The sequence below is a fragment of the Aspergillus vadensis genome, assembly GCF_003184925.1.
Source record: "Aspergillus vadensis CBS 113365 unplaced genomic scaffold BO88scaffold_15, whole genome shotgun sequence".
Classification (NCBI taxonomy): Eukaryota; Fungi; Ascomycota; class Eurotiomycetes; order Eurotiales; family Aspergillaceae; genus Aspergillus; species Aspergillus vadensis.
This window is the reverse complement of record NW_020292053.1, coordinates 199,091-222,574: the sequence shown is the minus strand read 5'-3', so window position 1 is coordinate 222,574 and position 23,484 is coordinate 199,091. Positions and strand designations below refer to the sequence as shown.

Here is a 23,484-nt window from a genome sequence, read left to right as displayed (position 1 = left end):
GTTGATGGTCTGGTAGATGACACCATTTGTGAGTGACGGGAACAGGGAAGGGAAAGCTTATCTGTTCTAGGCCTTGCTGTAGAGCATGCGCCTCATGATCAAGCAGACCGTTCAACCTTGGCCATACGATTGGTATTCGAAATGATACTAACTTCAATCACTATGATCACGATTAACATCCACCTCCGATTAAAGTATACACGTTATCTTATATACAAGAATATATACAGCCATCACCCCCGAACTATATAAAACCCATTCACAGCAATCTGCTTATCCCTTGCCTCATCCGTCGGAGCCCTAACTCCGATCCAATGCAAGGGAACCTTCTCCGCCAGCTTCTGCCCTCGATACTTGACGTTCTCCACACCTTCTCTAGTTCTATCCATCCAGCCTCCACTTCCACTTCCATTTGCTCCATTAGTGCCTATACCTCGCGTCCCCGAGAAGGACCTATCTGCTGCCCAAGCAGGATGTTCGAGAATGCTCTGCGCATACGACACATCGCATGCATCAGCTAACATGGCCGCCTCAGCAGCCGCCTCGCGAGCAGCTATGAGATCCTTTTCTGTCTGGCCTCGGGGCGGAGGTACATCCGGACGGAGAAAACCCATGATCCGAATCTGAAGCTTGGTTTGAGCTCGTACCGGCACAGCAGGTTCATCGATGAAGCGGACAGTCGTGACCTTCTGCATAGCGCGCGAGAGATTGACTCGCTCCTGTTGTATCGGATCAAAGTATAAAATCGAGAACACGACGCCCTGCCACGTTCCTGAGGCTGAACCAGGCCCTCTCTCCGCTGTCGCCTCAACACCTTCAACCCTCGCCCACCCAAAGAAAAACCCCCGATACCGATCCAGCACCATATCAGGTACCTTACCAACCCTAAACCGAAGCCCATCACTATCCCCGGCTTCCACTCTCGCTGTCAGATCGACTGGAAATGGCGCCTTCGGCCCCTCCTCCAACGCAAGCTGATACCCCGCCTGCACATCCCTCAACCCACTCCCACTCCCACTCCCTCCCCCATCATCATCATCCCCACCAACCCCCAACACCGACCCAACCCTATCCCCAACCCCACTAACCGAAACCGCCGTTTCCGCCGCCGTCTGCGTCACCCAACTCGGCTGATACGGCTGCACCTTACTCTGTACCGCGGCCGTAACCGGCGCCACGACCGCCTCCGCAGCAGTCTGCACATACATCCCCAGCACCATAGCCCCGACTTCCAACGGCATAGTGGACAAACTAGCCCCCCTACACGAACTAGGACTCAAACTCGTCGACAACACCCGAAACACCGGACTATAACACATAACCTTCCTCCTATTCTCTCCATCCCCACAAAGCACAAGCTGGAAATACCCGTCCCCGGCCTCAACAGGGATCCTCACCACCATCGTCTCGCGCAGCACATGCTGTCTCTCGCGCCCCGTCGCCTTCTTGCGAAACTTGCCAATGTCGCGCTGCCACGCGCGCTCGTCGACCGGGTCGACTTGCTGCACGTGCACGGGCAGCGTCGGGGTGACATTCAGCCAGGAGTCGGTGAGGCCGAGGAATGCTTTGGTTTTCATTCCGGTTTTGCCGCTCCAGCCTTTACTTTGGAGGTAGAGTGTGCGGGTCGGGGGGAGGGGGGAGTCGGAGAAGATGGAGATGGTCACGGAGGTGGTGCTGCCGCGGTAGAAGACGATGCCGGAAGAGTGCCGCAGGATGGTGGTGTGTTTTGTGCTGCTTGTGGGGTGCGTTATGAGGCCGCCGAGGAAGTGGGTGGCTTCGTTATAGGCCTTTTGGGCGGTGGAGCGGCCTGTCACTGTTGGGTTTGGGGTTGTTGCGGAGCGAGGAGGGGGTGGTGGTGGTGGGAGCGGGGAGGGGGTACGACTTGGATAGGATGGTTCATTGTGGCTAGTGGCAGAGCGGACGGGGAGGGGTGGTGTGTAAGGTGGTGGAGGGCGATGAGGACGTGGTGATAGTGGTTGTTGGTGGACTTGGGAGTTGCTGCTTGGAGGATACGCATGGTTGTGGCGGTGGTGTTGGTGAAGGCGATACCGTTATGACGCCGCGGATGGTGCCGTCCGGGGAGGGGGTCTGGGGTAGGGGTTTGCGCTTTATTCCTGTGTTGGTGTGCATGGTGTGGTGCACCACTGGGAAATTGGGGTTATCTAGTAATCATTATGGTTCAGTGGGAATGGTCAGGAGAAAAGTCCCCTGGACCCCTATTGCGATGGTCTGGATCGAGTGATGATGTCGATCGGATGCCGCGGATGTGATGAGTCAGCGGGCGATAAGATAAGATGGTTTGGCAGGTGGGGATCAATAGTCTGCAAGAAACTGTTAAGGACTTTCCTATGGCATTGTTGATATATTGACGTATAGATAATAGAGTATGCATGGGTTTGCTAAGCCATTAATTAGTTCACCATCTGTGTAGTGGTGTTGCGTAATAGTAAGATTGTAATCTCCCCACCATGTGGCGGTTGCATCAAACGGAAAGTATATTCCGCTGCGGCGAAGACATAAAAGGAACTTCAGCAACCAGCAACACTATAACCGTAACCATCAGCTGTACCCTCCTCAAGTTTACTAGTCTATCTATCAATCTTTCGAAATGTCTCACCTCACCTATTACAACTACGAAGGAGTTGGAAAAAGGAACCAGCAAAAGTTCAAATACAGCCAAGCCGTGCGCATAGGTGATCGCATTGAATGCTCTGGACAAGGTATTCCGAATTCCTGCAGATATGGATACCGGGACCCATAACTAACCACCACAGGCGGCTGGGACCCAAACACTGGTGAATTCTATAAAGAGATCAACGCGCAGATAGACCAAGCTTTCAAGAACGTCGAGCTGAACTTGAAGAACGCTGGCGGCAAAGGATGGGAGCAGGTCTTCCGCGTGAACTCGTACCATGTCCCCATCAACAACGAAGCGTTGGATGCCATGGTTAGGAACTTCAAGAAGTATATGCCAAACCACGAGCCCCTGTGGACATGTGTGGGCGTGACGAGGTTGGGAGAGGATGATATGAGGGTTGAGATTGAGGTGGTGGCTCATGATCCGAAATAGTCTGCGATCAGGAATTTCAGAAACGGAGCTGAGCCATACAGCTTGTTATAATCGAAGGCCATGTTTATAACTTTTAATTACCATGCGTGGTCCAATGTGGCCTGGTTCAACAAGTCAAAGTATCCGCAGTCGTCTGGTAGCTGACTCCAAGGCGCGAGATCAGTACCGAGCATATGATGCAGCTCCGGAATAGCCCCGTCACTAGTAGTGCCAAATAGATCGAAAGGCTTTTGTGTAGGATCATGGATGTCAAGGTCAACCGCAGTGATGTTACCATCCTCGGGTGACACCTCGCTAGGCAGCATGGGACAAAGCCTTCTAAGATTATTCGCAATATGTCGTGCGGGATGCCATGACTTAGACAGTCCATCAAGTGCAGCAAGACATATTCGCAGCTGGTTGCGCTTAGACGGACAGTCTGGCTCCTCCAGAATGACCCGAGCTGCTGATAGCGTGCTATGCATGGCTGAAATTGGACTACGTCGGAAATTGCCAAATGTCCGGCAGTATTTCTGAGCCACCACACACATTGTCTTAGCGGAGTCCCTGCATACGGTTTGAGCCTTCTCCATCGTCTTAGTCCTTGTATCAGGTGAGTCGTAGTAGTAAGGGTCCATCAGGAATGGTTTGGCAAGTAGAATCTTCGTCGTATGATATACCATATGAAGGGTATATGCCTGAGGCACAGGGTTGGGACGGTCAATCCTGAGGTGCTGAGGAAGATCGTAGAACCAAGATCTTAGAGCGAGAAGGTTGGATTCGAGAAATTCCGGCCGCTCCGTCCCCTTCACGAGTGGTTTGGGACCCCACCTTCCTTGGTCAGAGAGTTGTCAATGTAGTCGGGATGATACTTACATTGAGAGAAGGATGTTCTCGGTGATTTTGCAGATTCCGATCAGTGCTCTTTGCAGAGGGACCACCGTGTTTTGAATCTCCGCAGGTGTCTCCACGGTCTCCGCGGAATCGCCCATATCTGATGGTAACTCGACAGCGCCTTGCTGATCCTGCGCGCTGTTAGCGAGGAAAAGAGGACGGCATAAGAGAACTGACGAGCATCGAGCATATCCGCCCCGTATAAGTAGCGGAAAGTTTGTCATGACAATACAGTGTCCAATAAATTTGCCTTCTCAAGCGTGCCTCCCTGGCTGATATAGTGACCGTGCCTGCAAAGCCTGCCGGATCCATGTTCAAGCCCATGTCAAGACACAGTCGGTCCGCCATGCCATGGTGAAGCCATCCAGCAGCATCTTTGCCGATTGCCTATTCGCCACAATAAGTCACAGGCTCCAATTGCATCTGAAAGAGAGAACCTACAAAGTAGACCATGCCAATGACCCCTAAAGCCTGAATAGTGACAAGAGTAGGATTTTCCATCTCTAAGTGTAGAAGACTCTTCGCTCGGGAGAGTAACTCCAGACCGGCTGAGTTTGGATCATTTGAATCTAGTCGGACTTGCAAGCTATCGCAATATCGAGAGCCTAAAGCGAGAATAGAGTAATGAAGCAGTGGACTCCAGTATTTTCCCAGGGAGCTCATGCTCTCCCTGAATAGAGTCTCGTCGACGATGGGATACCATGGTTGTTCCCATGTAAAGTAAAGGTTAATGAGCTCGTTCTGCAAAGAGATAGGGATTTCGTCGATCATTGGACTAGTTACTGTCAGCTCGAGGTAGTCATCGATGCTATTGAGCGCAGCATCCGCCTGGGGTTCATGTTGTGAGATCTCTCGGGTTTCACCGCTTGACGGAAGGCCCTGGAATCCCAGTCGCCCACTGGTAGGCCCGAAGTACCGCATCTCCCCATCTTTGTCAAAGTTCAATGACTCGTCCAGCGATAATTGGCCTTTGAGAGATTCACATAGACTATCCATCGCGGAGCATGTCTCGTCTATTTTTTCATTTACCAAGTAGCTATCCAAGCCTTTTCCAGGAGGCTGCGAACCATGATCTATGGTGTTGATACCGTGCTGATCTAGCAGCTTCTCCAGCGATTCGATACGCTGCCTGAGGAGTAGGACGTACGACTTAGAAGCCGGTCGGCGCCCATCTTCAGTGCCTGAATATTGACATGACACATTCCACTGAAGGCATCTGGAGCATGATGGTTTTACCCCGTCACACTAGAAGGATTAGCGATCGTATCATAATGAGCTAGGTAATGATTGTTCTCTACGTCGAGGTTTTACCTTAGCTCGCCGCCGACGGCATTCTTCGCACGCTTTGGTGGTATATTTACCACGAGATTTTGCCCTGCTTCTCCCATCCCGTGATGAATCCATTGCAAACCAGAGGCTTTACATAGTTTAATTGGTGAGGGAGGCTTGATGACCTTACAGAAGGTTGCAGCCCATCGTCAATGAAAACTGGGTCACTGTGGGGGAAAGACCGGTCAATTTGTCAGCACGAGCATCACAGCCATCTGGTTAGTTAATCGTTCAAGCCCTGAATAACTTCAACAACGTGATGTTATCTTGAAACTAGTTGGTTTTAGTTGGATAAACACTCTAATTCATTCATTGATCAATTGAAAAAAACACATTCTGAATCAAGCATGTAGATTCATACTATTTACGTCACTCGATTCCTAAGCCTTGGATTGTTTGGCGCAGCCAATCAGCTGAATGTCAGTCGCAGGGAGATAGCTTCCGCGTAATTTCTTCCACGTCATACACGAAGTATGTAAGTGAAGAGTATTTTGCCAACTAGAATCCAAGTTCGCTATGAGGCTTGGAGATGGCTGTTGGAGCAAGTGTATGATGGCGCTGGTTGGCTTCGCATGCCGTCCCGGTCGGTGAAATACCCGCATGCACTAACAGTCACGGGTGCGTCTTGACAGACGGCGCTCATCAAGACAGCTTCCTTTTTTCTGTCCACAGGGAATTATGACCCTAGCGTCATGAAACAGCCCCTTTTTCTGTGCTGAATCCGACCTCAATTGTGATAAGCATCGGTGTTTCCCGGAGTCATGGGTTGAAGCTCGTGGCTCGCACGGACATCTCATGTCTATCACCCGTTCTCTGTGAACGCGGATAGATCCATCTGGGGGCGCAACGTCAATCACCGGCGTCGGAGACTCCTTCCCGCGCTTCAAACCGTCTTAGTGCTTAGCTAGAGTTAATACTCCATGTTATAGCACCCACAGGGCAGGCGCAAGGCTGGTACCGATATCTTACAATACAGGCTGTGCTTATTCCCTGCACCGGCCTGGTCATTAACCCTAGTAACGGCCACTTAGCGCCCTGCGTTGGCATCTATTCCCTGCTAGTTACACTCTTAGGCACCCTTAGTTACCCCAACTAAATATTCGCCAGTGATATAAACGGCTTTTCCAATGCCTATCATAATCATCCCTTAATCCCATGCTTCTTTTTCTTTTCCCCCATCATCCCCCATCTTTCTCATCCCTTCCCGCAGCTCAAGCTTTGCTTCACAATGCAAGGTTTCAACTTCCAACGGGAAGGTGTTACCGGCCGCATCGCCATGGCTTTGGCGGCGGTATGCCTCATCTCGTTCTTTTACAAGATGGTGAAGACACGACTGTACATGTATCGTCTCAAGAAACAAGGAATGGTATGTGAGCCTATCTTGGATTCGTCGAGCTCGACTAACAGTCTATCTATAGCCAATGCCTCCCTGGGATCCCATCTTCGGTCATCTGCGAATCATGCCTGGTCTCGCCAAGAAGTGTCCCAGTGATGCCATGCAATCTCAGTCGTTTGCTATCCTCTCAATGGAGTACCCAGGACTGCAGAACGGCTTCTATATTGATGTTTGGCCATTCATGTATCCAATGTTCGTCTGCACCACTCCGCCACTCGCCGTGCAGGCCTGTCAGACCTACAAGTTGACGAAGCCAACCGACCTCCTGGCTGGATTTATCAACCCAATGGCGGGTGGAGAAAATTTCTTCACGACGAATGGTGCAGTGTGGAAGCGTGATCGCGACCTGTTCAATCACGCTTTTAGCATGGCAGCCGTGCTAGGGCATGTAGACTACATCCTTGAGGAAGCAGAGATATATGTTGAAATTCTTCGGGAGCATGCCAAGAAGGGCGATACATTCTCCATGGACGACCTTGCTTGTAACTATATGATGGATGTAGTTGGCAATGTTGCACTGTAAGAATAACCCGATCGTAGACATGTCTGACGATTACAGTCACTGACAAACCACCAGGAACACCCGCTTCAACTACCAAACCGGCCACAACCCCATCGCCGCCGCAATGCGCAGCACCATCGAGCTCGAATGCGGTCGAGAAGGAGAGAACAATCCCTTGCGACGCTGGAACATTCATCGGTTGTACCGTCAATGGCGGAACAGCCAGATCATGAACCACCACATTGGCCTGGAACTGGAAAAACGCTACCAGGAATATTTACAACACGAGCAAACTTCCAAGACCCGCGGTAAATCCATCATGGACATAGTGATCGCCGAATACATGAAGAACCGACCCGCAAGCCAAACCCAGATCTCGACCCTAGACCCCGAATTCAAAGCCTGGGCCATCATCCAAATTCGTCTTTTCCTCTTCGTCGGACACGACTCAACCGCTGTGACCATTATCTACTGCCTCTACCTCCTCTCCAAATACCCCGACACCCTCGTCAAGATCCGCAAGGAACACGAAGAAATCTTCGGCCCCGATACCACGACCGTCGCAACACAAATCAGGGAACACCCCGAAAAGATCAACCAATTGTCCTACACCACCGCCGTCATCAAAGAAGCACTCCGTCTCTTCCCACCAGCAAATGGCATCCGATGGGGCCGTCCAGGCATTTCACTCACTGACACCCACAGCACCGATGGACGGACCTTCCCTGTAGATGACTGCCCCGTCTGGATCGTGCATACCGCTATCCAACGGAACCCAGGGTACTGGCCCCATGCCCACGAGTTTGTCCCCGATCGCTGGCTTGTTGAGCCGGGGCATGAGCTCTATCCGCCTACTGGTGGATGGCGGCCCTTTGAGCGTGGTGCACGAGACTGTGTGGGGCAGAACATGGCTATGTTGGCTATTAAGATTACTCTGGCTATGCTGGTGCGGGAGTTTGACTTTGATAGTCAGTATGAGGAGTGGGATCGTAAGAATCCGGCGGCTGGCGCGGTGCGGACTATGTTTGGAGAGAGGGCGTATATGGTTGCCAAGGGCGCAGCGCATCCGGCTCAGGGGTATCCGTGTAAGGTGAGGTTGGCTGTGTAAGTAGTATGGTTGTTTGATATTATGTGTACATTATACGTGATTGAGGATGTGCTTGTAAACATATCATCTTGTTAAAGGGTATCTATTGTAGCATGAGTTCTAGTAGATGCTAAATCGGGATGTAGAAGTGCTGACTATGCTGTATTAAGATTTTAATAAGCTGTGTAGAAAACAGCCATACACCCTTAATATGTTTAGAGAGGGTAAAGAAATATATTTCAGCAGACCTGATTTAAATACATGCCTCCTTTGTAGGCTTTGCTATAAACTGACTAATATTGCGTTTGTTGCATGTGAGTGAGCTGAGTCGCAGTCGCAGTGATCAATTGGTATTTATCTACAAAAAACAGATATGGACCAACTTAAAAAAGCAGCTATGCTAGAAGCTACTCTAGCCAATATTTCTCTTTGAATCTTCCTCCTTTTCGCCACTTCCATCTCCCGTCAAGAGCCAATTAACCCCACCCGTAAACAATTAATGATCGCTTGTTGTGTACCAATGACTATACATCCCAGCGTGTCAATCACGCTCACTGCCGCGCCTGTATTGGCACCAACGTGTCTTCTAGGGGAGCAATCCTTCATTGTACTATGAGGATAGAGTGGTGCGGACACACAGCCTTAGGTGCAACCGTGATGAAGTTCTCAGATAATGCTTGCTATTGCTGCGTCGCTTGATCGAGGAAATGAGCATATATCTGCAGCAGGCGTTGAGGATACCAATCATGAAGATCCAGGCGACTATTAAACCTATCAAATGGAATCCTAGGTGGCTCAGCCTGTTCAAATTGATTTAATTGCGTGTATTGCTATAGTCTATTTCTTTATGGCACAAGGGATGGTATATCTTCCAAGATACTTCAAGTATTAGAATTGTTCAATACTATACATATGACAAAGGTATCGCCCTAAAGATCCGCAAACCCAACCTTCTTTCCCTCCGGCAATGGAGAACCCTTTCTCCTAGCGTGCTTGGACCTTGCGCAGGCAGTTCTCTATGAGAACGTATTGGTGTCATCGGTGTTGCAAGCGGGTGCGTCTCTAGTGGGATCCGGTCTTGGTACTGGGCTTCTTGCTAGTCTTCTTGCTAGACTTGCTGCCAGAGTTGCCAGAGGAGTTGCCACTATAATTTGCAGTAGCCTCCACAGTAGCAGTGGTAGTGGCCCTGATAGTAGTCGTTGTAGTAGTCGTGGTGGTAGGACTGTCCGCAATATTACTGCACTTCTTGAAAGTATTGCCCGCAAGCGTAGGATGATACACCGACCCCACATACTGGTTACTCCCATTCATGATAACCCGGTACTTTCCCGGTTGGCCATTTCCTTCAAGTTTTTTTTCATTAGCACAGTCTCGTATATCGGAACGAAAAGTTCAAGAAGAGGCAAGATTGGGGCAGCTCACCCGTATATGTACCACCCGGGATCAACGGATACTCTTTCATATTGGAGGCACCAAAGAAGCCATCGTAGTTCTTGAAGGGAACTGGATATATCCCACCACCGCCACTTTTGGACTGTCTGATGGCGTTGTTGATGTCCGTTTTGGTTAAGATCTTTCCATCGCAGTTGACATCTTTGATCTTCGCGCGGCCGCGGGCAACAAGAGTACTAGGCTCATCAGCCGTTGGGTTGGCGATGGGGCTAGCGACTGCAGTGAGAGCCAGGGCTAGAAAAAGGGTGGGCTTGAGACTGAAAAGCATAATGACTTTTGTTTTTATCTGGAAACAAAATGGTTTGGTTGGAAAGAATGTGTTGACGGATGTTTGTCCGAATAAGAGACTGGTATTGAAAGAAGGAGAGAGTTGTTGAGTGAGTGACTTGATTGCGAGATGAAAACCAGAATGGTGGTGCAAAGAGCCAGTATCTATTAGCCTTCTCCGTGATTGTATCTTGCCATATACTACTATGACTGAGGAGGTTGAGCCCTCAAAAACGGTTTTCAGCCCCAAGGAATGTCTCAGTTGTCTATAGAGTATACAACGTCGCTTAGCTATGTATATCCCCATGGTGGGGGTTAGGAGGGGGCCAAAAAGAGATTAGACAGCTGCCAACTGGACCGAACCGAAGATCGTCTCTGGTAGTAGAATCCCGGTGCACTGAGATCCATCTGAGGAATGGGGGCCGGGCGATCTTTGACGCTGCAGCTTACGGGCCAACGGTGCCACCCGCACACGTTAGGACCCTTTCCTATGAAAATCGCCTATCGTATGCGGGGTTTGATCCTATATAATGTGGGGTTGTCTCACAGTTCGTATTCTTTATATAGGAAACAAAAGTTTCAGTTCCATTCCAGGAGCGCGAAGGTGGACTGTTGGAAACGGTTGTCTGATCAGTTTCTCAATGCTAACCGCTTCAAACAGCCCCAACGCCCTTTATTTTGAATTGATCAGATTGTGTTCTGATCCATCTTTCTTTCCACCCCCAACCCTCGTTATAGAAGATTTCGGTGAAAAATATCTTGCTCGACCGGAATATCAATTTATCAATGAATTGATTCAGGATCCTGATAGACTATGTCCAAGAGTAGCATGTATATGGTTGCCAAGGGTGCAGCACATCAAGCTCGGTGTGTCTGTAATATCAGAGAGGAATTAATACATATATATAACGGAGTTTTCTCCAGTTTTAAAGGATATAAGAAATTTAAATTATGATTATAATAATTAAGTAGCATCTATCTTTAATTAGAATAGATCAATAGAAAAGCACCCTGTATTATAACTACTATAGCTAATACGTCACTATGAACAGCCTCTTTCTTCGCCATGCTAGCGCCTTGCCTGCTGTGAACTAATGCAATCATGGGAAGAGATTGAATATAACTACTCACTCACTGTACGATAGTAGGTATTGCATCAGTGTTAGATTTTATTGTATATTATTCATATAGCCAGATACGAATATATACAATCTGGGGCTATCGATATAATGTAAGAAACTTAGATTCCTCGAAATATTACCACCACCGTTGATTTAAGGAAACAAGTGTCTCTCTATTTAATCTTCTCTTCTATCAATTTCATTGAGACTCAGTGGATGTAAGTCTATGTGGAAAGAACTGCATCAGGGCTATTATACAACTGTTCAATCATACAAAACTAGAGTACAGGACCCATGACTATGTCAGATCTGCTATTCCCACCTCCCCGCCATCCTCTGTTGGGACTTCTTCCTCGATGGTCTGACGGTCGTGACTTTCACCTGCGCCCGTGTAGGCAATGAAGCAGAATCACTTTAGTGGCTTCCAGTCTTCTTACCTGACTTGCTGCCAGACTTGTTGCCGGATTTGTGACTCGTGTTGCCACTATTAGCCTTGGTAGTAGCAGTGGTGGTAGCCTTAGCAGTAGTAGTCGTGGTAGTAGTAGTGGTGGTGGTAGGTGTATCGTCGAGATCCTTGCACTTTTTGAAACCGCCACCCGCGATGTGATAGAGTGATCCCTGATAGGTGTACTTTTCGTTCATGATGACGCGGTAGCTACCCGGTTCTCCGGCAGTCTTCTCTGTTACAATTCAAAGCTTGTTAGTGCATGCTCGCCTACTCGAATACGAGCCAGTGGACAGCAAGAAAGTGCAAGACAGAAGCAGAAATGGGGTAACTTACTTCCGCTATAGGTTCCTGAGACCAAGGGATACTCATACAGGGTGCTGGTGGAGCCAAAAATGCCCTCGCCATTGCCGTATACCGCTGGATACTTGCCATAGGCCCTGGCGTTTGTCTCCCTGCCCTTTTCAACCACCTTGGATTGTTCAATGGCATTATGAATGTCTGCTTTAGTGAATCTCACTCCGTTGCAATCGACATCTTTCCTAGTGGCGCGGGCGACCAGGGTGTTGGCATCATCGACCGTCGGGTTAGCGATTGGGCTGGCAATCGCGGTCAGGGCCAGGGCCAAAAGAATGGTGGGCTTGAAGGTGAAAAACATATTGATAGAGTGAATGTGTTCAGTTGGGGGGTTGCTTGAAGGAAAGACTTGTAATCAAAGTATGAAAGGGATTGTTAAGTGAGTGTCTGAGCTAATGACGAGATGAGGACAGGAACAAGGATGCGAAAGGGCAGACTTTATACCCTGCTGCATGGTTTGCCTCATCATACCATGAGCTATAGAGGCCAAAAACATGAAGCCCCCAAGAGCGTCTCAGCCCCCAAGAAGTGTCTCAGAAGTCTATATAGTATACGAAGTCGCTTAGCTAATTATACTCCCGTGATGGGGGCCACGATGGGGCCAAATAGTAAAGGACTGCTACCAGCTAAACCAGAATTAGAGACCGACATTCGGGTAACGGTGTATCTGGATCTCCTTACCAAGTGGGGGCCGGGCCATCTTAGAGGCTGCAACGGCATCTCCCGCACATGTTAGGACCCTTTCATATGAAAAACACCCATCAGATGCAGGGACCTGATCCTTTGTAAGGTGGGGGATCCACAAATCTGATTTTTTGTATGACCAACATAGAAGGCTGAACTCGACCTCGTTTTGGAAACGGTTGGCTGATCAATTCATTAGTGCTGACCGCTTTCCAACCAGACCCCACGCTCATTATTTAAAGCACTCCAAGCGTGTCTTGGACCAATTTCCCTCCAGAACCTCAAAGCCACCATCATGGAAGAGACCATCAGGGAAGAGCTCGGCGAAGACCTCGTTGTGCGACCAGAATTCCGAGTCATTAATGACTTGCTTCAGAATCCCGATGTTTCACCCACTGAGGCAGTCCAACGGCTTCTGCGGGTACGAGAGAACCTACACCATGGACAAGAACCCCCGTCTGAAATTGATGGCAACCACACATGGTTCACCATGCTCCTGCTCGTAGAGATCATAAATCTCACCCCACCTGCAAAGCAGCGCAAGCTCGTTGAATTTATTGCTGAGCTCCAACGTGTTGACCTTACCGATCCTGATACCGGCCAGTCGCCCACGGCGATCGAGCTGAAACTATGGACGGAGCTTCCATACCTCGAACTATACTTGGCTGATATGTATGGATTCAGATTCAAGCCTGGTACGTCTCTCTCCCATCAACCAAGCCGTGATTAACTCTATCAGAATATGCCCGGCAGGTCGATGAGGATCCCCAGACGGAGTATCCTCCAAGAAAACTTCAGGAGTGGGAGAACCGCAACGCTTTTATGGCGCAGCTTACTGCAAAAGCAGAGCATCTCCGCCATCCCATGGATGTATCGCTGTACGCTCTGTACTCCTGCCGATCGGCATTCGAGGAAGGGCCGCTGATAGAGGAAGCGGTGCGCACTGCATGTATCTGGTATATCCATGCCGGCCAGCGTGTGTGGGAGAATTGCCAAATCGGACGGGAATATGGAGATGATGATGATCCGCCTCCACGCCGGCGCTTTAATATGGAAAAATGGCGCATTTGGAAAGATGGACTGAAGGCGGCACAACTGGAATTTCCCAGGGAAAGTACGCAGGAGATGATACGGAAGGCGTTGGAAAACATTGAGAAAGCGGAGCGGGAAGAGTGAGGATCCGGAGGAGGTGATGGAAGAAGGTATTCCGCTGGATATTAGCTCGGTAGTAATATCATAGAAGGCACGTCACGCCCTAGAAATTGAACGTGCAGGAATTCTTCCTTTGCTTATTTTAGCTTACAACGGGCCAGAAGTTCCAGTAAAGTAGGTATATGCTGCGTGCGATACATCAGCTAGCCGATCACTGTCACCGACAATTATCGAACCATGGACTGTCAAGTTGACTATATACTAGTAAAGCGCCCAGGTACAAATGTAGACCGCATTGGTACAGAACTTCGCACACAGCTCGAAGGAATCTCCGATTGTATCAGAATTGTTATTCTGCCAGCCTGGAACCTCGCTGTCAAAAGTGCGTCAATAACTTCTATTCTTCGTTTTTTGATGATACTGTTTGAGTAGTATCGTATTTCATACTATAGCACTCTCCAGATTCCCATTGCCGATGATACATGATAGTCCGTTCGCGAGACGGTTATCATAGCTTTTACCGGGAGCGACACTGCAAATGCCAAAGAGTAGTCCAAGTTTGACAGCTGAAATCTTTCTGCGCAGCTCAACTACTGCCGAAGTGGCAGAGATCGTTCCGTAAACACCAGCCGGAAGGGCGATGATGACGATATCGTGGCCACTTAAACTACCGAAGCCGTAGGGTTGTGATCGGGATGTGGCAGACTTGGAGGCCCGTGGACTTCGTCGAGAAGAAGCTTCACTGCTGCGACCTCTTCTGGCAGGGCTCATAACAACGCCACGGTATAGTCATGACATGGAAGCTTTCGAGTAATCATTAGGAAAACTTGTATATGGGATAAGGACCCCACTTCGGTATCCTTATCTCTGAGGTGTTGTAGGGTGCCTATTAATCCAGGAAGAAGAGGTATGATGATGCAAGGCGCGTAGGAATTTGTGAAGTTGGAGGAGATCAGACTCAAGCTGTCCGTGCCCCGAGAAGGTATCCAGGAATGACTTCATCGAAGGCTGTACTGAACGGGATCTCAATGGCCTTAGCATGTGGTAATTTATGATACATGACTTTCGGATTGAGTATACGGTGCAGGGTTGCCATAAAGGAGTACTGCAAAAGATGAATTGGAAGACTTGCGTAAAGCCTCGGGCAGAGTATTCAGCCTAAGGCTAACGCGCTCAAATTGGCATGAGCTCTGCCTATCATCATCTGCAGCCTTTCCTAAAGCGGAGGTGGAAGGTCTGACGGGAACCCATCACAGCAACAACGCGATGTGCAAACCGTCCGTCAAGAACGCAAGTTTCTAAATATCATACCCTCTATCAATGCAGAAACCCTATTTGCCTCCAGTTTTGAATATACCGACGCACCACCTCCTCGCTCACAGGGCCCAGTGCCCGTAGCGAAGGCGACCTTTCGCGTGCACGCGAAGTGTCCAGCAACAGTCCCCCGCACGACATGCGCTCAAAATTATCACGCAGCCAATCTGTCATCACAGTGGCAGGATTGTCTTCTCGCGTTCCGGGGAATTCTTTGACTCGTTGGATCCATTCGGGAAATGGAATAATGTTGTCCGGTGGAATGTTCAACTCCTGCGCGAGGAGCCTTACCATATCAGACCACGACTGACGGGCCGCATTGTCAATATGATATATTGAGTGTGGATCTTTTGTAAAGAGAAGGTCCGATAGGGTGGCTGCAACGGCATTCACCGGTGTCCAGGATAGCACCCCATCCAATGAGGGGAGGATCTTCAATGTTTGGGCGGATTTAAGGAGAGCCGGAAAGTGCTCTGCAGCATTCCAGTACCCACTTGTCGACGCTCCTGCTATTTGTCCGGGCCTTACTACCATTGCGTTGAATCGGTGAGGGTGTTGACACAAGGTCCTATGGAGAATTTGCTCGCAGACAAACTTGGCTTCCGCGTAGCCATTAGTCAAGGCCCAGTCGATCGTGCCGTGGCCTTCTAAAACAGTTGCCTCGCCAGTCAATAGCGGCCGATGGCCGACTGTGCCAATTGATGATATAAATTGGAACCCAATACGATCGTCAGGCGAACGAAGAGACGATATCTCGGAAGCTAAATCAACCAAGCTTCTCATCATCCGAAACTGCGATTCGAAGGCCGCTACGCTCTTTGCTCCACTCATGGGCCAAGCGTTGTGGATAATATGCGTTATAGCTCTCTTCAATGTATCATACTGCTCAGTTGGAAGTCCTAGGAGTGGCCCTTCGTCTTGCATGGCAAGAACTCTCACTTTGTCCCACTCGTCCGCAGTCAAAGTTATGCCGCGATCGGCCAGTGCTCGTCTTTGCCGCTGCATTGGTTGCTCCGCACCCCCTCTGTTGATGCAGTAAACGCGTTCAACTTCCTTCGTCCGAGCCAGGTGTGCCACGAGATGACTACCCAGGCTGCCAGTGGCTCCAGTGACCAGCACCCCTACAGAGCCTGAAATAGTCCCTGCACCAGGCACAGGAACCGTGAAACCTTCAATAGCGCGCGAAATGTATCTATCAGTAGTTTGTTTACGAGCTGCAGAGTCAATTCCCGTGAAAATGTCTATGCTCTTTGGTCTCGGGCCCAGAGGCAGACGTGGGTTTTGATTTCCCGTGCATGTTGCGAGAATGACGCGTTGAACGCTCACTTCTGGTGAATAGCCATCTGTCCAGTCGACATGACCATACCCAACGGCATGCAAGTCTGTCTCCCAGCGTCGCTCACTGGTAATGGCATGAGTGCGACCGTCATTAAACACCCACCAGCCGTGAAAAAGTCCGAATACTATGTCAATGGCAAATTGCGGCCGGGTCATCTCGAGCATCATGACCACTCCATCTGGCCGTAATGCTTCTCGCATATGACTAGTGGAGACTTGCAGGTTTGATGTCGCATGCACAGCATTGCTCGCGATAATGATATGCTGGGTCCCAAGGAGATCATCTGCTGGCGTCTTCTCTATATCGTGCACTCTATATCTTACAAATGAGTAGTCTTTGAACCGCCGACGACCTTGAGCCAGGAAAGCAGGCGAAATATCGCTAAACGTATACTCAACAGCAATTCCAAGTTTAGCGAGACCTGGAAGCAGCCACTTGGTACCACCTCCAGTTCCGGCACCCATCTCAAGGATTCTCAGTGGTCCTCCTGGCCTTTTGTCAAGTAGACTCGCGAGACGCTGGATATAATACAACATTTGCTTGTACCCGGTAACATTGTGAGACTCATCGCCGTACATCCAGGAAACGAGTTCTTGTCCCTCTTTGGTTCCGAAGATTAGCTGAAGGCCGTCCTGGTCACCGCGCAGGACAGAAGCCAGCTTGCTCCCTGTGTAAAAGGCAAGCTTGCTAGCACCTGCGAATTCAGGATAGCTACGATTAATATCTTCCAAAATGGTGGCACTGGACTTGTCAGTCCATGCGACTCCTGTGCGGATCGCGACCGTCTCTTCCATGTCCACAAGGCCGGCTTCTTCTAGCCGTCGGTATAAGTAGTCGACCAACTCCTGATGCTGGGGGTCATGGGGGATGCGATCCAGGCGTGCTCCTGGCTGCGCAATGCGGATGTACGAGCCTAGAGCCTCGAACGCCTCTAGCGTGAGGGTGACGCAGAGCTGCATTTGGAGAGGGTTGAAGCTGTGGACGCGCCCACTGCAGTGATTCTCCGACAGGAACTGATCGGTCAAGGCTTTGGTTTCACCAAAAGCCTTTAGGACAATGTCTTCAGGTAAATGAAGTTCTGGGGTGTCTGTGCTGGCGCTGGTGTTTGTTTCAGAAGACACATCGACCGACTCGGTATCTTGATCACCATTGTCGGATGTAGTGTTACTATCAATGCTCTCTTGGGTGTTGATGTCCAATCCCATCGCTTTCTGCACTGCAACGACAAGCTCGCGGAATGTCTCTGCCTCCATCAAGGCCGTGGCTGGCAGGGTACATTTGAAGGCTTCTTCTAACTCTCGCGCCAATTCCATCGCCATCAAAGAATCCACGCCCGCATCTGCTATGTTATTATCATCGCGAATCTCACTAGGGTCTACGGCGCAAAAGTTAGCCACCACCGATTTGATGCGTACGGGCAGGTCTGCTGTCTTGTGTTTCGTTTCTCTATCTGCCGGTGGTTCTCGATTCTTCTCATCAGAAGCAAATGCTGAGGTCGTCACAGGTCTAACGGGGTTGACCTGAGCATCGCCCAAGTTCAACCTGGCAAGGATCTTGCAGAACATCGCCTTGGGCACACGCGAGTATTTCATGCCAATAAAGATCTCCACCAATTGACCACTGTTCGGCTCGAAAACGAAGATATCGCTGGTATAAAAACCATCCGATCGCTCGTGTGTCGCTAAAACATCCCATGTTTCCGGTCGCGGTGTCTCCGGGTCCGCGTACATCGGCGTGCGCATCCACTGCTCCATACCACTGGCGATATAGATGTCCGATGGCGACCGGTCCGTCATGCAATTCACCCAGAACCCGCCAACCTGGCTAAAGGAGTCGCAGAGGAAGGTATCGGCCCAAGTCTCGGCTAAATATTTTTTGACTACGCGCCCGGCCGATTCGTTCCCTTTGCCTACAAGCTTTGTCACCCCGCGATATGTCTCAGAATAGTCAACCACTTCGGAGAAGTAACGGTAGATATTGCGGCCTTGCAGCACGTCATCTAAGTTGGCATCGTGGAGGAGTTCCCGACAACGTCGATGATTTATCAGGCGACCGTAACGAGCAAACTCGGCAGAAAGTTCCACGTCGTCGGGGTCAAACATTCTAATCTGGGCGACGCAATGCTCCATTTGAGAGCGAGCACCTTTCCGGCTATCTTCGCTGGTATATTTCATGTTCCAGATGGTCTTCTCCTTATTTTGCGCATGCAGTAGGATGTAGACATCTCGGCTGTCAAGCCCAAGTGGTGCATCACTTGTTACATTCCGCACTTGTGGAATCTTTCCTCGTCCTTCTGGCAGGCTCCGCAGTGCCTCTACAACGTTGTCCAGCATATGCGACGCTGGAGCAAGAGGAGCCGTCTGCGCACCTACATGACCAGATAATGCTTCTTTGTACTTGCAGTGGGTGGTATTGACGCGAAACTTGGCGATCAGCTGATGTTTGTCTTGATAGCCAAGAAACTCCAGTGTCTGGTCACTTTGAGGATTGATCTGTTGATGGTTGACTGCCGGCAATGGCTTATTATCCATCCAATGTCGACTCTTCTCGAACTGATACGGCGGCAGTAATACAATGCCGTAATCTGGGGCTTGGGTGAAGTGGTGCGCCCAGTACGTCGTGGGCACGCCCTCCTTCCAAAGGCCTATCGTGGCGTCCGTCAAGTCGCGGACACCGTTCTGCCCGGTGATGTTGACAGCTTGGAATCTATGATTCACGCTGGATGCCTCTAAAGCGCGACTAATCATCAGCGTGATGGTTGATCCGGAGCCCCCTTCTAGCCAGACACAAGAGGGGTATTTTGCAGCCAGACGCCGAACAGCGTGGCTGAAATACACAGGCTGGCGTAGGTGATCGGCTACTATACTTTTAGGTGGCAGACCGGATACTGCATGCTCCTTCGCGCGTTCTAGGTGGATGCTCGGCTCGCTGAGTGTCAGGTCCTGCGTTATGTCGTGCAGGTCAGACATCAGCGGCTCTACCAAGCTACTGTGAAAGGCATTGGTAACATCTAGTCGCTTCCACCGGAGACGTGAGAACGTGTGGTGCGTCGTGAGAGTCTGCTGGACTACGCTTATAGCTACTATGGGGCCAGCGAGAGTGAAGCTACGGGGGCCATTGAAGCAAGCAATGCCTACAAGGTCTACGCCGATGGGTGTTGCCTTCGCAGACTCGCTTAGGAGACCGTCGATATCCACCCGGTCGCCTTCCACCGCGATCATCCCGCCGGGATCGATGCCCCAGTTATCTCGGATAAGACGAGCGCGGCGGGCGACTAAGGTCAATGCATCTGCGAGAGATAATACTCCAGAAACGCACATGGCTGTGAGCTCACCGAAGCTGTGGCCGACAACAGCGGAAACAGGGACACCGCTGTCCGTCCAACAGCGCGCGCACGCGTATTGCAGTGAGAAGAGCTGTGTTTGCAGCTCGACGTGGTCTGTTATCGGGGTGCGCTCGAAGATACCAGGATAGAGGCTGGGATAGTCGGATAGTCGAAGCAGACGGTCGCATTCGTCCAGATGGTCGCGAAACACGCACATGGTGTCGTAAACGGTGCGGTCTAGGCCCACGAAGGTGGACACTTGGCCTCCGAAGCAGAGCACGATGGGAGATACATGCTTCTTCGGCCGGATGAACTGTGTGTCCTGCCCGTCGGCTACAGATGCTAGTTTTGCATCTAGGTCGTGTATCGAGGAGCAGCTGAAGACAAGCTGGCAGTCCAACGTCGGATTTGACTGTCGACAGGCGCTGAAGGAGATGTTAGCCAGGGAGGAAGCATGTTTTGAGGACAGTGCCTTTCGCTGCAGAAAATGCCGCAGTCGTCGCGCATAATTGCGGATCCTAATCTCATCCAACCCACACAACCTGAACGGCAATGAGAGCCCATCTCGATGAACAGTACCATCCTGCTTCCGAGACACAGGAGCCTGCGTTACCACAACGGAGGCATTCGACCCACAAGCCCCATAGTTATTAATCAACGCAACGCGATACCCCTCCTCCCACTGCTTCACCTCCTTCGGAATCTCAATCATCTCATCAGCCTTGATATTCGGATTCAAGCTATCAAACCCAGGCTGCGGGGGAATTCTCTCCTCATGGATCATCAGCAGCACCTTCACCAGCGCCACCATCCCCGACACACCCTCTGTATGCCCTACCAAGCCCTTCACCGATCCCAGCGACAGCTTCCCCTTCCTCCTCACACTTGCAGCCATTACCTCACTAACACTGGCATATTCCGCCGGATCACCCGCCTGCGTGCCCGTCCCATGCGCTTCCACAACCGACACATGTCGTGGATGAACCCTCGCTCGTCTCGTAACCTTCCTAAACAAACCTGCCAACGATCCCGCATGCGGCACCACAACAGGAGTACAATTATCATTCTGCTCGACGGCTGTACCAGCAATCGTTCCCAGAATATGATCCCCATCCTTAACTGCATCGGACATCTTCTTGATGAAGATCGCTGCGACCCCTTCGCCGCGGCAGTACCCGTCCGCCTTGGTGTCGAATGGTTTGCATGGCCCTGTAGGGGAGAGGAACGACGCACCGTTCAGGTTGTCAAATCCCAGCGGACTAGTGATGCAGTTCGCTCCGCCGACTAAGGCTGCTTTGCAGTCGCCGTTGAGGATGGCTCGACACGCATGGTGTAATGCGACAGTGGACCCGGAGCACGCTGTATCGATACATAGAGCTGGTCCGCGCCAGCCGAAGTAGTGACTTAGTTTGCCGGCGATAAAGCTCCGAAGCAGGCCTGTGGCAGCGTAGGCGCTGGCTGGGTGACAGTTGACGTTGTGTTCGTAGTCGACGGTACAACAAGATACATAGCATCCGATTTCTTTGGTGCTGTTCTTGTTGTGAGAAAAGTATCCCGCTTGTTCCAGCGCCTGATACGCCACCTGAAGAAGCAGCCTCTGCTGCGGATCCTGCGCCATCACCTCTCGGGGTACCTTCTTGAAGAATTTGTGATCGAAGGCTTCGATATCGGAGACGAAATTCCCCAACCAGGGCCTGGTAGTGGCATCTGGCCGCCACGGTGTCTCGTAGTCTTTGTATCGCTCCGGTGGGACTTCCCTGTGCTGGGACTTGCCTGCGCAGAGCAGCTGCCAGAACTCGTCGAGGTCGTCTGCGCCCGCGACACGAACTGCCATTCCGACTACTGCGATATCGTCATCGTAAATGCGAGGTGGGTGCAATGGTGAGATGATGCGAGGGTAGATATCGAGCTGGAGGTCGTCGAAGTGGATGATACGGTCGCGTAGATTGCGGTGGAAAGAAGGGGGGATGCAGCGCTCGTGGCCGAATTCTATTACGATCGCGTTGGTGCTTTGTAAATGGGTGTGGTATATTGATGAGAATGTCTGGTACCACATGCACTGCTGGGAAAGGACGGATTGTAGAACGAGGCGATGGAGGGGCCCAAACTGTATAGGCTCGCCGGTAATGTTCGGCCATGTTTGATGCTTCATCTGGGATGCATCAGGGAGCTGCAGCGTAGGGTGTGCATCGCAGAGAGCATAGAGCGCATCGAGGGTATTCCGGTGTCCGGACCAGTGGTATCGGCCGTTAAAGTTGATATGGGCAGCCGAAAGCCCAGCGTCGTGCAAGGCGTGTAGTAGGGAAGAGAGACTACTCCTCGGAGTCATAATCGTGCTACGATTTTCGTCATATCGAACGGTGACGTACGCCTACACAGTCAGTATATCCCCAACGCGCCCCCTAAACCACAATAAACATACCTCAGGAAACTCCGCCAGCACCCCCTCCAACTCACCCTCATCCTTTCCACACCCAACAGTAACAGACGTAAACCTCCTCTCCGCCTCCATCGCATCCCCCATAACCCCGAGCAACATCGCCAACCTCACCCCAACCGCCCCCCAAACCTTCAACCCATCTAGCCCTTTCCCTTCAGCCACAGTGGCAGCCGCCACAGCAGCGCTCAAAAAGCCAATACAAAAGCCCACGAACTCCACCGCATCCCCATCCCCATCCACTTTCCCCCAATCCCGAAGTCTCAAAAACTCCCCAAACTGCACCAAATGCCCCACCATAAACAACGGCGCATGCAACACATACGGCAGGGGGAACCACTCCTCTTTGACTTGTACATTGGGACCTAGGACCCAGCGACGGAGTTCGCGAAGCTGGGACTCTGCGTCTGGGAGACGTTGTCGGAGACAAGGGATGTAGGTGTTAAAGTGTTGGAAATAATCTGGAAGTGAGGCGAAAGCGTCCAACACCCAGTGATTCTCTGGGTGGGAGTGGATGGTTTCTCTGAGGAGGTGAAATTGGGTCGGTGTGAAGGTGGGGGATTGGCAGCCGAAGAGAAGGATGCTTCTTTTTTCTTTGGATTGTTGAATTTGGGTGAGGAGGGTGGTATGTTGGGGATGATGTTGTTGTTGGGGTGGTGGAGGATTGGCGGGCATGGCGGTGTTGATTGATTGATGGCCTTGTTTTGGAGAGTCGGTCAATAATAGTCAACTTGTCCACTTCACTTGACTAGTCAACTAACCAACCCGTTATCCGTTAACCGGTTATTCAATTGGGTAGGTAATTGGGTGATTTGGGGAAATAGAGAAGCCACCCAAGCACTCGTATTCGTGACCAAGCCTAACTTAGCATTTGCTAGTTTGATAGCAAAGACCAATGAACAGTCTAAAGAGGGGGGGTTATATTGAGACAGCTCGTATATCGTTGGATATGACAGACGCATTTGCTTTTTTATGAGGGTCTTGGCTCAACGTCGGCCGGAGTTAGTTAACCGGGTTATCTCTTCGGGAGTGAGCGTAAGCATAACCGTATCAGCGAAATTGACTAGCTAGTAAGGTTAGGTGGGAAGTGGGTGGAAAGGTACGGTGGATACGATACTGTTGTACGAGTGACCACGACGGGGCTTTTGACTCAATGAGCGGTCAGAAGAAGGGGGATATGGATATACTCTGGGCAGAGGATTGGATTGGATTGGATGGCGGGGAAAGGGACGGAGTTATTGAGGGACGGAGTTTCCATAGTGGTTGGCGATGATGGGTACGGACACGGTGTAGAATAGGGGTTAGGTATTCAACGGGTTCAAGTAGTTTAAATA

General features: G+C 50.6%; 9 protein-coding genes across 9 annotated transcripts; 3 read left to right on the top strand and 6 right to left on the bottom strand.

The window, feature by feature from the left end:
* Positions 1-168: 168 nt before the first annotated feature.
* On the bottom strand, positions 169-2,385 carry BO88DRAFT_444662 (LipA and NB-ARC domain protein). The gene is made up of 2 exons (XM_025710129.1): positions 1,964-2,385; positions 169-1,905 (listed from the first exon to the last, which is right to left on the bottom strand). Exons 1-2 carry the CDS (start codon positions 2,128-2,130, stop codon positions 234-236), a joined length of 1,839 nt encoding a protein of 612 aa, XP_025561646.1. The 5' UTR covers positions 2,131-2,385; the 3' UTR covers positions 169-233.
* Positions 2,386-2,601: 216 nt separating this feature from the next.
* Positions 2,602-3,234, top strand: BO88DRAFT_367864 (RidA family protein). Its single transcript, XM_025704088.1, has 2 exons — positions 2,602-2,720; positions 2,775-3,234. Exons 1-2 carry the CDS (start codon positions 2,609-2,611, stop codon positions 3,068-3,070), a joined length of 408 nt encoding a protein of 135 aa, XP_025561645.1. The 5' UTR covers positions 2,602-2,608; the 3' UTR covers positions 3,071-3,234.
* On the bottom strand, positions 3,148-5,545 carry BO88DRAFT_444660 (uncharacterized protein; the record flags this gene model as incomplete). The annotated part of the gene is made up of 5 exons (XM_025710128.1): positions 5,255-5,545; positions 4,385-5,188; positions 4,121-4,330; positions 3,926-4,074; positions 3,148-3,880 (listed from the first exon to the last, which is right to left on the bottom strand). The coding sequence occupies exons 1-5, from the start codon at positions 5,345-5,347 to the stop codon at positions 3,148-3,150; spliced, it is 1,989 nt and encodes a 662-aa protein (XP_025561644.1). The 5' UTR covers positions 5,348-5,545.
* Positions 5,546-6,418: 873 nt separating this feature from the next.
* BO88DRAFT_464594 (cytochrome P450) lies at positions 6,419-8,301 on the top strand. The gene is made up of 3 exons (XM_025711333.1): positions 6,419-6,638; positions 6,691-7,187; positions 7,246-8,301. Exons 1-3 carry the CDS (start codon positions 6,501-6,503, stop codon positions 8,276-8,278), a joined length of 1,668 nt encoding a protein of 555 aa, XP_025561643.1. The 5' UTR covers positions 6,419-6,500; the 3' UTR covers positions 8,279-8,301.
* Positions 8,302-9,319: 1,018 nt separating this feature from the next.
* On the bottom strand, positions 9,320-9,977 carry BO88DRAFT_416221 (Ribonuclease/ribotoxin; the record flags this gene model as incomplete). Its single annotated transcript, XM_025708240.1, has 2 exons — positions 9,320-9,600; positions 9,680-9,977. 2 exons carry the CDS (start codon positions 9,975-9,977, stop codon positions 9,320-9,322), a joined length of 579 nt encoding a protein of 192 aa, XP_025561642.1.
* A 1,534-nt stretch (positions 9,978-11,511) lies between these two features.
* Positions 11,512-12,200, bottom strand: BO88DRAFT_426540 (uncharacterized protein; the record flags this gene model as incomplete). Its single annotated transcript, XM_025708910.1, has 2 exons — positions 11,512-11,777; positions 11,879-12,200. 2 exons carry the CDS (start codon positions 12,198-12,200, stop codon positions 11,512-11,514), a joined length of 588 nt encoding a protein of 195 aa, XP_025561641.1.
* Positions 12,201-12,878: 678 nt separating this feature from the next.
* On the top strand, positions 12,879-13,759 carry BO88DRAFT_464588 (DUF3632 domain-containing protein; the record flags this gene model as incomplete). Its single annotated transcript, XM_025711332.1, has 2 exons — positions 12,879-13,278; positions 13,323-13,759. 2 exons carry the CDS (start codon positions 12,879-12,881, stop codon positions 13,757-13,759), a joined length of 837 nt encoding a protein of 278 aa, XP_025561640.1.
* A 417-nt stretch (positions 13,760-14,176) lies between these two features.
* BO88DRAFT_416218 (uncharacterized protein) lies at positions 14,177-14,506 on the bottom strand (the record flags this gene model as incomplete). Its single annotated transcript, XM_025708239.1, has 1 exon — positions 14,177-14,506. The coding sequence occupies one exon, from the start codon at positions 14,504-14,506 to the stop codon at positions 14,177-14,179; it is 330 nt and encodes a 109-aa protein (XP_025561639.1).
* A 479-nt stretch (positions 14,507-14,985) lies between these two features.
* Positions 14,986-22,825, bottom strand: BO88DRAFT_390764 (putative polyketide synthase; the record flags this gene model as incomplete). Its single annotated transcript, XM_025704968.1, has 3 exons — positions 14,986-15,033; positions 15,101-22,084; positions 22,136-22,825. 3 exons carry the CDS (start codon positions 22,823-22,825, stop codon positions 14,986-14,988), a joined length of 7,722 nt encoding a protein of 2,573 aa, XP_025561638.1.
* Positions 22,826-23,484: the final 659 nt, after the last annotated feature.

Coding starts and splice junctions, on each gene's coding strand:
- BO88DRAFT_444662 (XM_025710129.1), bottom strand. CDS start 2,130: ATGCACACCAACACAGGAATAAAGCGCAAACCCCTACCCCAGACCCCC. Junction 1,906..1,963: donor CCAACAACCACTATCACCAC/GTCCTCATCGCC, acceptor CTCTGCCACTAG/CCACAATGAACCATCCTATC.
- BO88DRAFT_367864 (XM_025704088.1), top strand. CDS start 2,609: ATGTCTCACCTCACCTATTACAACTACGAAGGAGTTGGAAAAAGGAAC. Junction 2,721..2,774: donor CATTGAATGCTCTGGACAAG/GTATTCCGAATT, acceptor TAACCACCACAG/GCGGCTGGGACCCAAACACT.
- BO88DRAFT_464594 (XM_025711333.1), top strand. CDS start 6,501: ATGCAAGGTTTCAACTTCCAACGGGAAGGTGTTACCGGCCGCATCGCC. Junction 6,639..6,690: donor GTCTCAAGAAACAAGGAATG/GTATGTGAGCCT, acceptor GTCTATCTATAG/CCAATGCCTCCCTGGGATCC. Junction 7,188..7,245: donor GTAGTTGGCAATGTTGCACT/GTAAGAATAACC, acceptor ACAAACCACCAG/GAACACCCGCTTCAACTACC.